We start from the raw sequence: 13373 nt of genomic DNA on the forward strand, positions 1-13373 counted from the left end.
TCAGTCAGACTCTATCCTCTACAATATGGGCAAGACCAAAGAGCTTTATAAGGATGTCAGGGACAAGATCATAGGCCTGCACAAAGTTGGAATTGGCTACAAAACCATAAGTAAGATACTTGGCGAGAAGGAGACAACTGTTGGTGCAATAGTAAGAAAATGGAAGAAATACAAAATGACTATCAATCGACATCGATCTGGGGCACCATGCAAAATCTCAACTTGTGGGGTATCCTTGATTATGAGAAAGGTGAGAGAACAGTCGAAAAACTACAAGGGAGGAACTTGTTAATGATCTCAAGGCAAATGGGACCACAGTCACCAAGAAAACCATTGATAACACATTACGCCATAATGGCTTAAAATCCTGCAGTGCCCGCAAGGTCCCCAGGCTCAAGAAGGCACATGTGAAGGCCCGTCTGAAGTTTCCAATGAACACCTGGATGATTCTGTGAGTGATTAGGAGAAGGAGCTGTGGTCAGATGAGAAAAAAAATGAGGTCTTTGGCACTAACTCACCGTGTTTGGATGAAGAGAAATGCTGCCTATGACCCAAAGAACACTGTCCCCACTGTCAAGCATGGAGGTGGAAACATTATATTTTAAGGGTGCTTCCCTGTTATCCCTGTTTAGGGCACAGGACTACTTCACCATATCACTGGGAGAATGGATGGAGCCATGTACCGTAAAATCCTGAGTGACGCCCTCCTTCCCTCCACAAGGACATTAAAAATGGGTCGTGACTGGGTCTTCCAGCAAGACAATGACCCAAAACATAAAGCCAAGGCAACAAAAGAGAGGCTCAAAAAGAAGCACATTAAGGTCATGGAGTGGCCTAACCAGTCTCTAGACCTTAATCCCATAGAAAACTTATGGAGGGAGTTGAAGCTCCGAGTTGCTAAGCGACAGCCTCAAAATCTTAATTGTTTAGAGATGATCCCTTTCCTGTTTTATACAGTTCAACTACCTTTTCCCCGTATATCCGTTGACAATTCTTTTGCTTTCCCCATGACTCACAATCCAGAAAAGTCAGTGGCTGGATGAAAGATGCAAGAGTCTGTCTGAATCCCAGAAGCTCACTCAGCTTTTATGCACACACACTGATTACAAGCAAACAGGTCACAGGTGAGGATGTTACCTTTAGTAGCAATTCAAACCCATTTGTGTCAACTTCTGTGCTTGTTCTCAGGCCCAAATCACCAGGGTATGTGAACTTTTGATCCAGGTCACTTGGATGTTTTATGATTTAAAAAGAGAAAATACAGTAGTTTGACAATAAATGGCTTCACCCAAGCACTAGCCATGAGTGGAGAAAAAGTTTTGGTGTTATCATTCATATTCTCTGAAAAAAGGCCAAGAAAGCAAAAATTCTGCCGGGGTATGTAAACTTTTGACAACTGTATAGACTGTTCATATCTTTGTCAGTGGGCAAACTTACAAAATCAGCAAGGGATCAAATAATTATTTCCTTCACTGTATTTATGATTATTATTTTAATTACTCCTAAGTGGTGGTAATAGTTTGAAATGATCGTATAACTGGTACCCCTTTATACAGTATACTCAAAAAATGTTTTTCTTTTTGAAGAAAGGGTCTATGTATCCTTTCTTTCGTATAAACATTTAGATTACTGAACCTGCATGGCCTTATTTAATCTCTTGCATAAACCATGCTGTTGGTGTTTCTTTTTTTCGGGTGAAAACAAAAAAGATTACAATAATAAAAAATTGTAATTTAAAAGTAAAACGCACTGACTTCGGACTGATCTGCTTATCAAGGATCACAGTATTAAGCAAATACAAAGCATCACCACAGAGGCCCTGGGGTTACATAACAAGTTAATCATAAGCTTCTCATCCTGAGACTCACCGTCCATTTCTTCCGGGGCCAAATCCCTCTCCTGCATTGCAAAAAAAGAGGAGACCATTAGGGACTGCTAGCTTCAGTGTAGGATACTGTACATGTGAGCATTATGTATCTTACAGCTCTTTACTAGATAACATGCTCATGACCACACATTATAGGATCTTCAAAGCAAATCACAGTCGAAATACCAGACAGAGTCATGGACAAAAGTGCTGCTGTTCTGTAACAAAAATCTCTTTTAAGGCTCATTGCTAAGTTAAAGAGTACCTGTCAAATCCTCAAATACATGCGTTATATACCTTGTAAAACATCCTGAGCTCTCCCGATTATGCCCCTCTTTTCCATTTTGCTCTGCGTCACTCTATTGCAGAGATATTCACAACTGTCACTTTTTATTTAATGAGAAATTTCTTCTTTGAAGCCAACTGGGTGTTTCTTCAGAGTTCACTTTGAGATCTTGCACTTTCACCACTCACTCCTAGATGCTGTCAATCACAGCTCAGCACTGTCTGAGATTGATAGATGGCTAGATCAGCTGCTAAGCTTTGGCAGCATCTGGGAGAGAGGGGAGAACGCACATGCAGAAGAAACACCAAGTTGGTCTGCAAGAAGAAATTTCACATAGTGCACTCCAAAACAAACAAATATTAATATTCATGCCTTGGAGTGACAAATAGTAAGATGGAACAACAGGAAGAATAAGGGGAGCTCAGAGATTTTTTTTACAAGTTATTTAACACAATTATAGTGATCACTATAGATCACCGTTGAGCCCAATGATCACCTGCAGGGGTCACATGTAGTGTAGTCTTAACATCACCACTGTAGCCTATCAGCAAAAACTCGGAGTAGCAGAACAAAGGTATCACTGGATATATGGTGGGTGAGTAAGCCTTATTTTGTTATTTTTATAATGGACAAACCAGAGAAATAGAAAAATTGAATCTTGGAAAAACATTTTAAGGTGAATGGTCAGAAACCACTTCTATAGAGCATTATGCTAGTGAAGTTTTTAGGCGATGTTCACGTTGGCATCGGGACATGGCTTTTATTACTGTAGCCATGACATTTATGATAGCTGCCATTGCCTTATCATGGGTATATCAAATCTTCTTTTATAGGTCATCCATAATAAGTGCAGCATGGGGGGGCCATAATAAATGTGAGGATACATTCTTTATATTAGAAATGTAATGTCACCTTTAAGTAAACCCTCCAATTATTTTTTTTTTAACTAAATGTGTGTATATATGTGTAGGAGGAAGGGTGTTGTGAATTCCCTGGCTCAGACTTCTGAGCCGAAGCTCCCCCTGCTCCCTCCGGTGGTTACTGGAGGTAGTGGAGCTGGCCAGATTGACAGAGGTCTGCCACATGATGATGATGATGACGATTGGAGATCTGGGGTTACTGATTGGAGTATTTAAGTCTGCAGACTCCCTGCAATCCCTGCTGGTGATTGCTTTCCTGTGCATTCTGAGGTCTGATGTCTCCTGCCCTGATCCTGCATTGTTCAACTAAGTGGTTCATTTGCTAATCCTTTGCATCTGATTTGGTTTTGTCTCTCTCTGCTTGTTATGCGGGTTCAGCTTGCTCCTCTGGGGGCTGCACTGGACCACCGCTCCATATGTTACAGCCTGTGTCAGTTTGTTCAGTCCCCTGTTATATTGGTCTCTTTTGCTTTGCTTCCAGTTCATACCGTAGTGCTGATATAGTGGGGGCGAAGTCGTGTGAGTTCAGTGTTTTTTTTGTACATCAGACGTGTTGGATTTTTCAGGGTTTTTGCGTGATAAATTGGAGTGCCCAGTGTCAGGCAGCTGCCACCAAAGCAAATAGGGTCATGGGATGCATTAGAAGTGGTCTGGGGACACGAGATGAAAACATAATTCTCCCTCTGTACAAATCACTCGTCAGTAGAGTTGAGCGACTTTTGGTTTTTTAGGGTCGAGTTTCGTTTCGTGAAACCCGACTTTTCCAAAAGTCAGGTCGAGCAAGATCGTCCGATTATAGGGAAAAGTCGGGGTCGTCCCGAAACACGAAACCCAATGTAAGTCAATGGGGAATAAAAGTCGGCAGTGAGAGGAGGACAGGAAACACACCTACAGTGCCCATTTGAATGCCAAAAGCATCAATTCTTCTTACTTAAGCTTGTCAACCTTAATTAACTTCATAATACAAGTTACGCACTGAAAAATGGGGGTTATTTGGCTAAAGTTGTGGGGGGGAGGGCTGGCTGCAGGTTTTCATGTGCCCTGGATGGCGTCGTCTGCACTTACCAGCCGTGTGCATTCCTCAAAACACTGAAGGACTTTACAGAGGTCTTTCAGCTTCGACCACTGCACACCGGTCAACTCCATGTCTGCTCTCAAAGTGCCTGGCCGTGTATCCTACCACAAATGCATTATGGCCTGCCTCTGCTCGCACAGCCGCTCCACCATGTGCAGGGTGGAGTTCCACCTTGTTGCAATGTCGATAATGAGGCGGTGGTTGGGAAGGTGGAGCAATCGCTGCAGCTTCTGCATACGAACAAAGTGTACAGGCGACCGGCGGATGTGCCCGCACAGTCTTCGCACCTTCTGGAGCAGGGCTGTTAACTCCGGATAATTTTTGAGGAAGCACTGCACCACCAGGTTCAAGGTGTGAGCCAAGCAAGGTATGTGGCTGAGTTTTGAAAGGGCTATGGCTGCCACAAAATTACGCCCGTTATCACTAACTACCTTGCCTGCCTCAAGATGTACACTGCCCAGCCATGACTCAGTTTGTCGCTGAAAGTACTCGGCCAGCACCTCGGCGGTGTGTCTGTCGCCCAAACACATCATCTGCAACACTGCCTGCTGACGCTTTCCACTAGCTGCTCGATAGGGGGACACCTCGTGTGCAACAGTGGCAGCTGCAGATGGAGTGCTCGTACGACTGCGCTCTGTGGACGAGCTTTTGCTTCTGGAGGAGGAGGAGGGTCGAACGCCTACAGCCAACTGTTTCCTATACCGTGGGCTAGGCAGCACTGTCCCACCACCGCTGTCCCCTGTGGACCCTGCATCCACCACATTAACCCAGTGCGCAGTGATGGACATGTAACGGCCCTGGCCATGCCGACTGGACCATGCATCAGTTGTGAGGTGCACCTTTCCGCTCACTGACTGCTTGAGTGCATGGACAATGCGGTCTTTCACATGATGGTGGAGGGCTGGGATGGCTTTGCGAGAGAAGAAGTGGCGACTGGGTAGGTCATAGCGTGGTACTGCATAGGCCATGAGTTCGCGGAAAGCTGCGCTTTCCACCAACCGAAAGGGCATCATCTCAAACGAGATTAGTTTGGCAATGTGGGCGTTCAAACCCAGTGTACGCGGATGAGAGACTGAGTACTTTCTTGACCTACTCATAGTGTCTGGGAGGGTGAGCTGGACTTGAGAGCTGCATATGGTGGAAGTAGCGGTGGACAGGGCGGACTGAGAGAGGGTTGATGATGGTGATGGAGTTGGTGTTCTTTCTGATGGCCTAGAATCAGTCTTTCGTTGATATAACAGTGGGATTCCCTGACTGCTGTGGCCTTGCAACGACACCTCAACATTTGCTGCTGTGCTAACCGGTGGGCTTACAGTGGGGGAAACAATGTAGCGTTGCTGACTACCTTCGTTGTGATCAGTTGCACATGTGGCACTTGAGGTTTGGTGTTGTGTCCACGCTTGCAAGTGCATGCTGGTTAAATGTCTAAGCATGCAACTGGTATTCAAATTTTTCAGATTTTTCCCTCGGCTAAAGGTCTTTGCGCACTTCTTACAGATAACCTTGGCCTGATCATGAGGATTTTGTTCAAAAAAGTGCCACACTGCACTCTTCCTACTTTGGCAGACATTTTGCGGCCTAGCACACTGTGATCTTTTGACCCTCTGGACAAGCTGTCCAGCAACTCTTTTGATGTTTGGAACCTGTCTTTGGAGTGCTCCGGGCCTGCCAGATAACAGCTGTTGCGATGTCGATGTCTGCTGTGGATGCTCCTCATCTTAGCTATTGGAAGCAGCACCCTCTTCCCCCAATGGATGCCAATCTGGGTCAACAACTGGGTCATCCATCACCTCCTCTTCTATGTCATGTGCACCTTCCTCTGTGTCACCGTGTATGGTGGTATAGTGTGCGGGAAGGGGCACCTGAGTCTCATCAGGGTCAGAATCTGGCTCTGTACACTGCGAGGACAATGTAGTGCTCTGAGTGAATGTACCAGCAGAATCATCCATCAGCGGCTGTGCATCAGTGCACTCCATGTCAGATTCATCTTGGCCTGGGTAATTCACCATTTCACTTGATAATCCAGGCATGGTATGTGAAAACAGCTCCATGGAGTAATCAGTAGTATGGCCTGCATCATCCTTCAATCTTGGTTGGGGTGAAGGACACAAGGAAAGGTGTGGTTCATGAACATGAGCCTCCAATGACGACTCAGTGCTTTTACTTTTTACAACTGAAGAAGAGGAGGCGATAGAGCTGGAGGCTGAGTCAGCAATGTAAGACAAAACTTTTTCCTGATGCTCTGGCTTTAAAAGCGGTTTGCCAACTCCTAGAAAACTAAGCGTTCGAGGCCTTATGTAGCCAGACGATGACGCAGGCTCAACACCTCCTGCATTCGGTCCTATTTTGCTCTTGCCACTACCATCAGATCCACCACCAACACCATCATTACCAGCTGCCAACCCCCGCCCAATTCCACGGCCTCTTCCACCAGCCTTCCTCATTTTTGGTAGAAATGTAGACAAAATCCAACAAACTATATAGTAATGTAAAACAAGGTACAAGGTGTCTATAGGACAGGGGAGATTTTGAATTTCTGCAGACACTTGTGGACACTGGACACTTTTGGATTGTGTGAGGCCCACTGAATATCTGAGCGCTCTGTCACAGGCTCGATGGCACAGCTGTGACCAAAGTGACTAGAGGATAAGGGAGATTTTGAATTTCTGCACACACTTGTGGACACTGGACACTTTTGGATTGTGTGAGGCCCACTGAATATCTGAGCGCTCTGTCACAGGCTCGATGGCACAGCTGTGACCAAAGTGACTAGAGGATAAGGGAGATTTTGAATTTCTGCACACACTTGTGGACACTGGACACTTTTGGATTGTGTGAGGCCCACTGAATATCTGAGCGCTCTGTCACAGGCTCGATGGCAAAGCTGTGACCAAAGTGACTAGAGGATAAGGGAGATTTTGAATTTCAGCAGACACTTGTGGACACTGGACACTTTTGGATTGTGTGAGGCCCAATGAATATCTGAGCGCTATGTGACAGGCTCGATGGCACAGCTGTGACAAAAGTGACGAAAGGATAAGGGAGATTTTGAATTTCTGCAGACACTTGTGGACACTGGACACTTTTGGATTGTGTGAGGCCCACTGATATCTGAGCGCTATGTCACAGGCTCGATGGCACAGCTGTGACAAAAGTGACTAGAGGATAAGTGAGATTTTGAATTTCAGCAGACACTTGTGGACACTGGACACTTTTGGATTGTGTGAGGCCCACTGATATCTGAGCGCTATGTGACAGGCTCGATGGCACAGCTGTGACCAAAGTGACTAGAGGATAAGGGAGATTTTGAATTTCAGCAGACACTTGTGGACACTGGACACTTTTGAATTGTGTGAGGCCCACTGATATCTGAGCGCTATGTCACAGGCTCGATGACACAGCTGTGACAAATGTGACTAGAGGATAAGGGAGATTTTGAATTTCAGCAGACACTTGTGGACACTGGACACTTTTGGATTGTGTGAGGCCCACTGAATATCTGAGCGCTATGTCACAGGCTCGATGGCACAGCTGTGACAAAAGTGACTAGAGGATAAGTGAGATTTTGAATTTCAGCAGACACTTGTGGACACTGGACACTTTTGGATTGTGTGAGGCCCAATGAATATCTGAGCGCTATGTGACAGGCTCGATGGCACAGCTGTGACAAAAGTGACGAGAGGATAAGGGAGATTTTGAATTTCTGCAGACACTTGTGGACACTGGACACTTTTGGATTGTGTGAGGCCCACTGATATCTGAGCGCTATGTCACAGGCTCGATGGCACAGCTGTGACAAAAGTGACTAGAGGATAAGGGAGATTTTGAATTTCAGCAGACACTTGTGGACACTGGACACTTTTGGATTGTGTGAGGCCCAATGAATATCTGAGCGCTATGTGACAGGCTCGATGGCACAGCTGTGACAAAAGTGACAAGAGGATAAGGGAGATTTTGAATTTCTGCAGACACTTGTGGACACTGGACACTTTTGGATTGTGTGAGGCCCACTGATATCTGAGCGCTATGTCACAGGCTCGATGGCACAGCTGTGACAAAAGTGACTAGAGGATAAGGGAGATTTTGAATTTCAGCAGACACTTGTGGACACTGGACACTTTTGGATTGTGTGAGGCCCAATGAATATCTGAGCGCTATGTGACAGGCTCGATGGCACAGCTGTGACAAAAGTGACTAGAGGATAAGGGAGATTTTGAATTTCTGCAGACACTTGTGGACACTGGACACTTTTGGATTGTGTGAGGCCCACTGATATCTGAGCGCTATGTCACAGGCTCGATGGCACAGCTGTGACAAAAGTGACTAGAGGATAAGGGAGATTTTGAATTTCAGCAGACACTTGTGGACACTGGACACTTTTGGATTGTGTGAGGCCCAATGAATATCTGAGCGCTATGTGACAGGCTCGATGGCACAGCTGTGACCAAAGTGACGAGAGGATAAGGGAGATTTTGAATTTCTGCAGACACTTGTGGACACTGGACACTTTTGGATTGTGTGAGGCCCACTGATATCTGAGCGCTATGTCACAGGCTCGATGGCACAGCTGTGACAAAAGTGACTAGAGGATAAGGGAGATTTTGAATTCCAGCAGACACTTGTGGACACTGGACACTTTTGGATTGTGTGAGGCCCAATGAATATCTGAGCGCTATGTGACAGGCTCGATGGCACAGCTGTGACAAAAGTGATGAGAGGATAAGGGAGATTTTGAATTTCTGCAGACACTTGTGGACACTGGACACTTTTGGATTGTGTGAGGCCCACTGATATCTGAGCGCTATGTCACAGGCTCGATGGCACAGCTGTGACAAAAGTGACTAGAGGATAAGGGAGATTTTGAATTTCAGCAGACACTTGTGGACACTGGACACTTTTGGATTGTGTGAGGCCCACTGATATCTGAGCGCTATGTCACAGGCTCGATGGCACAGCTGTGACAAAAGTGACTAGAGGATAAGGGAGATTTTGAATTTCAGCAGACACTTGTGGACACTGGACACTTTTGGATTGTGTGAGGCCCACTGAATATCTGAGCGCTCTGTCACAGGCTCGATAGCACAGCTGTGACCAAAGTGACTAGAGGATAAGGGAGATTTTGAATTTCTGCACACACTTGTGGACACTGGACACTTATGGATTGTGTGAGGCCCACTGAATATCACAGCGCTATGTCACAGGCAGAAATTGGCTAGTGTATCACAAACTACAAGGTGTATGTAGAATTGGGCAGAATAGGAATCTCCCTAGAGTGCAGGTCTGTAAGAACGGAACATGTCCTCGTTTTATTCTCACAGAGTGACACACTGATAGCTTCACTGTGGCTGTGATAACAGCCGTTACACGGTACTGTGTGAGGAGCGTACACCGCTGTATGGTGTGAAAAAATGCACGCTCAGTACCTCAGCAGGACAAAAAAAAAAATTGGGATTGCTTTTAAAAAAGCAGTTTGCGGAGCAGTGGGTAAACAGCAATGCAGGAATGTCAGGAAGCCTTAGAAGGCAGCCCAACAACCAACACCACTGATACACCACTATATAGCCTCCCCTTGCACTGCACACACAGTGACTGATGTGATGTACAGGCAAAATCGCTAGCAGCAGAAGCAGTTTTTTTTTCTTCTCAGCAGGACAAAAAAAAAAATTGGGATTGCTTTTAAAAAAGCAGTTTGCGGAGCAGTGGGTAAACAGCAATGCAGGAATGTCAGGAAGCCTTAGAAGGCAGCCCAACAACCAACACCACTGATACACCACTATATAGCCTCCCCTTGCACTGCACACACAGTGACTGATGTGTTGTACAGTCAAAATCGCTAGCAGCAGAAGCAGTTTTTTTTTCTTCTCAGCAGGACAAAAAAAAAATTGGGATTGCTTTTAAAAAAGCAGTTTGCGGAGCAGTGGGTAAACAGCAATGCAGGAATGTCAGGAAGCCTTAGAAGGCAGCCCAACAACCAACACCACTGATACACCACTATATAGCCTCCCCTTGCACTGCACACACAGTGACTGGTGTGTTGTACAGGCAAAATCGCTAGCAGCAGAAGCAGTTTTTGGTGTCTTCTTCCCTGCCTAACGCTCTCCCTACAAAATCAGCAGCAGCAGCAGCTCTCCCTATTCTGAGATCAGCATGAGTAACATGGCGGTCGGCGTGCACGCCCTTTTATACCCCCTGTGACGCCCCCAAAGCAAGCCAATCACTTGCATGCCCTTCTGAAAGATGGTGGTGACCCGTGCCTATGTCATCACGTTGCCCACAGTGTCCGTGGATCCTGATTGGCTGAAAAAGAGCGCAAAACAAACTTTTGAAACGCGACTTTGGTGCGTAAGTCGCCGACCTCATGGCCGACCTCATCCTAGGGTCAGGTTTCGTTTCATGAAACCCGACTTTGCTAAAAGTTGGCGACTTTTGAAATTTTTCGACCCGTTTCGCTCAACTCTACTCGTCAGACCACACTTGGAGTATTGTGTGCAATTTTGGACGCCGGTGCTCAAGAAAGACATTACTGAACTTGAAAGGGTTCAAAGGCGGGCTACTAAAATGATAAATGGAGTTGGCTCACTACAATACCCAGAAAGGTTATCAAAATTAGGTCTATTTACTCTAGAAAAGAGAAGACTTAGGGGAGACTTAATATATATGTACAAGTATATCAGAGGGCAATACAGAGATCTCTCCAATTAACTGTTTGTACCAGGGACTGTGACAAGAACAAGGGGGCAGTCTCTTCGTTTGGAGGAAAGACAATTTCTGCACCAGCATAGAAGAGGGTTCTTCACGGTAAGAGCAGTGAGGCTCTGGAATTCTCTTCCTGAGGAAGTGGTGATGGCCAACTCACTGAATGAATTTAAGAAAGGAATGGCATTAGGTTACAACCCATATGACCGACATGATAACCAGTAGAGCCATGTAAGTATGGTAGAATGAACACTACTCCTAAAGTGATGTCAAGAATATTCAGTAAAGAAGAAAGATGCAATGCACATGTACAGACAGTATATAATGTAGAATCAAAAGTATACATACTGTAAAAGAAAATACGCAATAACTAAGTGCTATAAAGTGCCATGTGCAGAGTCACCAGGTAACTTGGCACATAGAAAAAGCATCATATGAGAAAGTGGACCCCCTGGGACCCTACCGCATAACCTACTATCTGTACATGTCCATTGCACCTTTCTTCTTTACTCAATATTACTTGACATCACTTTAGGGGTATTATCTATACATACACCTATCTCAGATATTCAGTTCTTTTACATGGGTCTATTGGTTATCACGCCGTTCTTAAGGGTTGGTTCCCAATGCCAATTTTTGGCCTAGGACACAGGTTCTTGCGCAAAATGCGCTATTTTAAATGTTTTAATTTGTCGAGTTTTTGTGTTTGCTGCATAATGAATATTTGTTCATATTTAGGAAGCGCTACCAATCTTTTGCTCATGTCTTTCCTAATTTTTGAACTGTATTTGTCTTACACGTACTTCCATCAATATATTGGTGGTGCCCGTACCATTGCTACTACTTTATATCTATATACATTACATTACATTACATACACATATAGACAGATTTTGTGAGAAAAAAATCAAGTTCATGAGAGTGCTTCTTTAATATGGGGAACTTTATCAAATCCCATATATGATGATAATTGCTAAAGGTATGTAAGGAAAATATAACTCTGTCATAGTCACATACACATGATACATTTACATACAAGACACTTAGTGTATACATTGATATCAGAAAATGTGGAGGAAAAAAATAAATAGAAGCCATTGAAAGCTGTTGTACCATCAGGCCACCCCTCTGTCTATACACTATACCTTAACAGAAACACATTATAGAGGGGAATCTCTACAGCTAGAGTGACATGGCAAGAAACTAACAGCAGCTGCTCTCACTCTTGGGAACTAAAGCCTCTCTGCTAGATTTTCATGACAAAATTTGCTTGTTTTCCTAGGGGTCTCATAGTAAAGATCTGGTTTTCATTTATATAACTTTCTGAAAGACACCCAGTTTACCTACCTTGCTGAAAAGTGCATTTAAGAATGGAGAATATGTTGTGGTTGTGAGGCTTTGGGCGTCGCTCACCCTCTTGCCTTTGGGTTGACCTTTACTATCGTGGCCATGGTGAGGGCTCTTTTTCTCATGACCTCCTCCTGTTAGAGCCTTCTGGTCTCCTTCATGACCACCTGTTGCTTCCTTCTTGCTGCTAACATCTCCTTCACCTTTGTTTTTTGCCCCAGTGTGGCTTTTTGCCACGTCTTTTTCCTGGGTGCTAGATGTCTTGGCTCCGGTGCTGTGAGACATAAGATGGTTTCAGATGGACAGTTGGTAGCTTCCTGTGAGAGGGTTGTTCAGGCCAGTAGAGCACACAAAGGATTACCAGTAATCTAATAACATCAACTTGTTCTGAGCCGTGTTAAAGAGTTTAAAGAGATTAGGGATTGGACATGTGACCAGCACCTTGCTCTTCTTATTTATAACATACAGAACATATTCATAGCCAGTCCACATTAATAGATTACCCATTTGTACGACAGGTCATCATAAATCTTCATTATATGGCTATAGGTATTAGGACACGTAACCATACCACTCTAAAACCACAAACATTATTCTAAATATTGACCACCTTTTGTGGCTTTAAGAGCCTCCACTATTCCGAGGCACAGAATTTTGTATCTGTGGTAATTTTTGCCCAATTGGCCTTTGTGAGGTCAGGCACTGATGTTAGAAGAGAAGGCCTGGCCTACAATTTGGACTACTAAACATCCTAAAAGTGTTTTATGGGTTTGAGGTGAAAAAGGTCATTGCTCCCTGCTGATTCTTCTGGATCTCTCTGCCGCATTTGACACTGTGGATCACCAGCTCCTCCTCACTATGCTCCGCTCTATAGGCCTCAAGGACACAGCCCTCTCCTGGTTCTCCTCCTACCTCTCTGACCGCTCCTTCACTGTATCTTTTTCCGGCTCCTCTTCCTCTCCTCGTCCCCTTACTATCGGGGTCCCGCAGGGCTCAGTCCTAGGCCCCCTCCTCTTCTCTTTATACACTGCCCCTATTGGACAATCAGCAGATTTGTGTTCCAGTATCATCTCTATGCTGATGACACCCAATTATACACTTCTTCCCCTGACATCACCCCTACCCTAATTCAAAATACCAAGGATTGTCTGTCTGCTGTCTCTACCATCATGTCCTCCCTCT

General features: G+C 44.9%; 1 protein-coding gene across 1 annotated transcript in view; it reads right to left on the reverse strand.

Moving 5' to 3' along the window:
• Positions 1–12476, reverse strand: part of LOC141100163 (calcium-binding protein 5-like) — a 76443-nt gene extending 63967 nt beyond the window's left edge. The window contains exons 1-2 of the mRNA XM_073588439.1: positions 12192–12476; positions 1869–1899 (exon numbers count right to left, since the gene is read on the reverse strand). Of these exons, the coding sequence (XP_073444540.1) occupies positions 1869–1899; positions 12192–12476 (316 nt within the window). The remainder of the gene's footprint in view (positions 1–1868; positions 1900–12191) is intronic.
• Positions 12477–13373: the final 897 nt, after the last annotated feature.

Source organism: Dendrobates tinctorius, unplaced genomic scaffold (genome assembly GCF_039654945.1).
Source record: "Dendrobates tinctorius isolate UK_male_01 unplaced genomic scaffold, ASM3965494v1 ptg000103l, whole genome shotgun sequence".
In the NCBI taxonomy this organism is placed as follows: domain Eukaryota; kingdom Metazoa; phylum Chordata; class Amphibia; order Anura; family Dendrobatidae; genus Dendrobates; species Dendrobates tinctorius.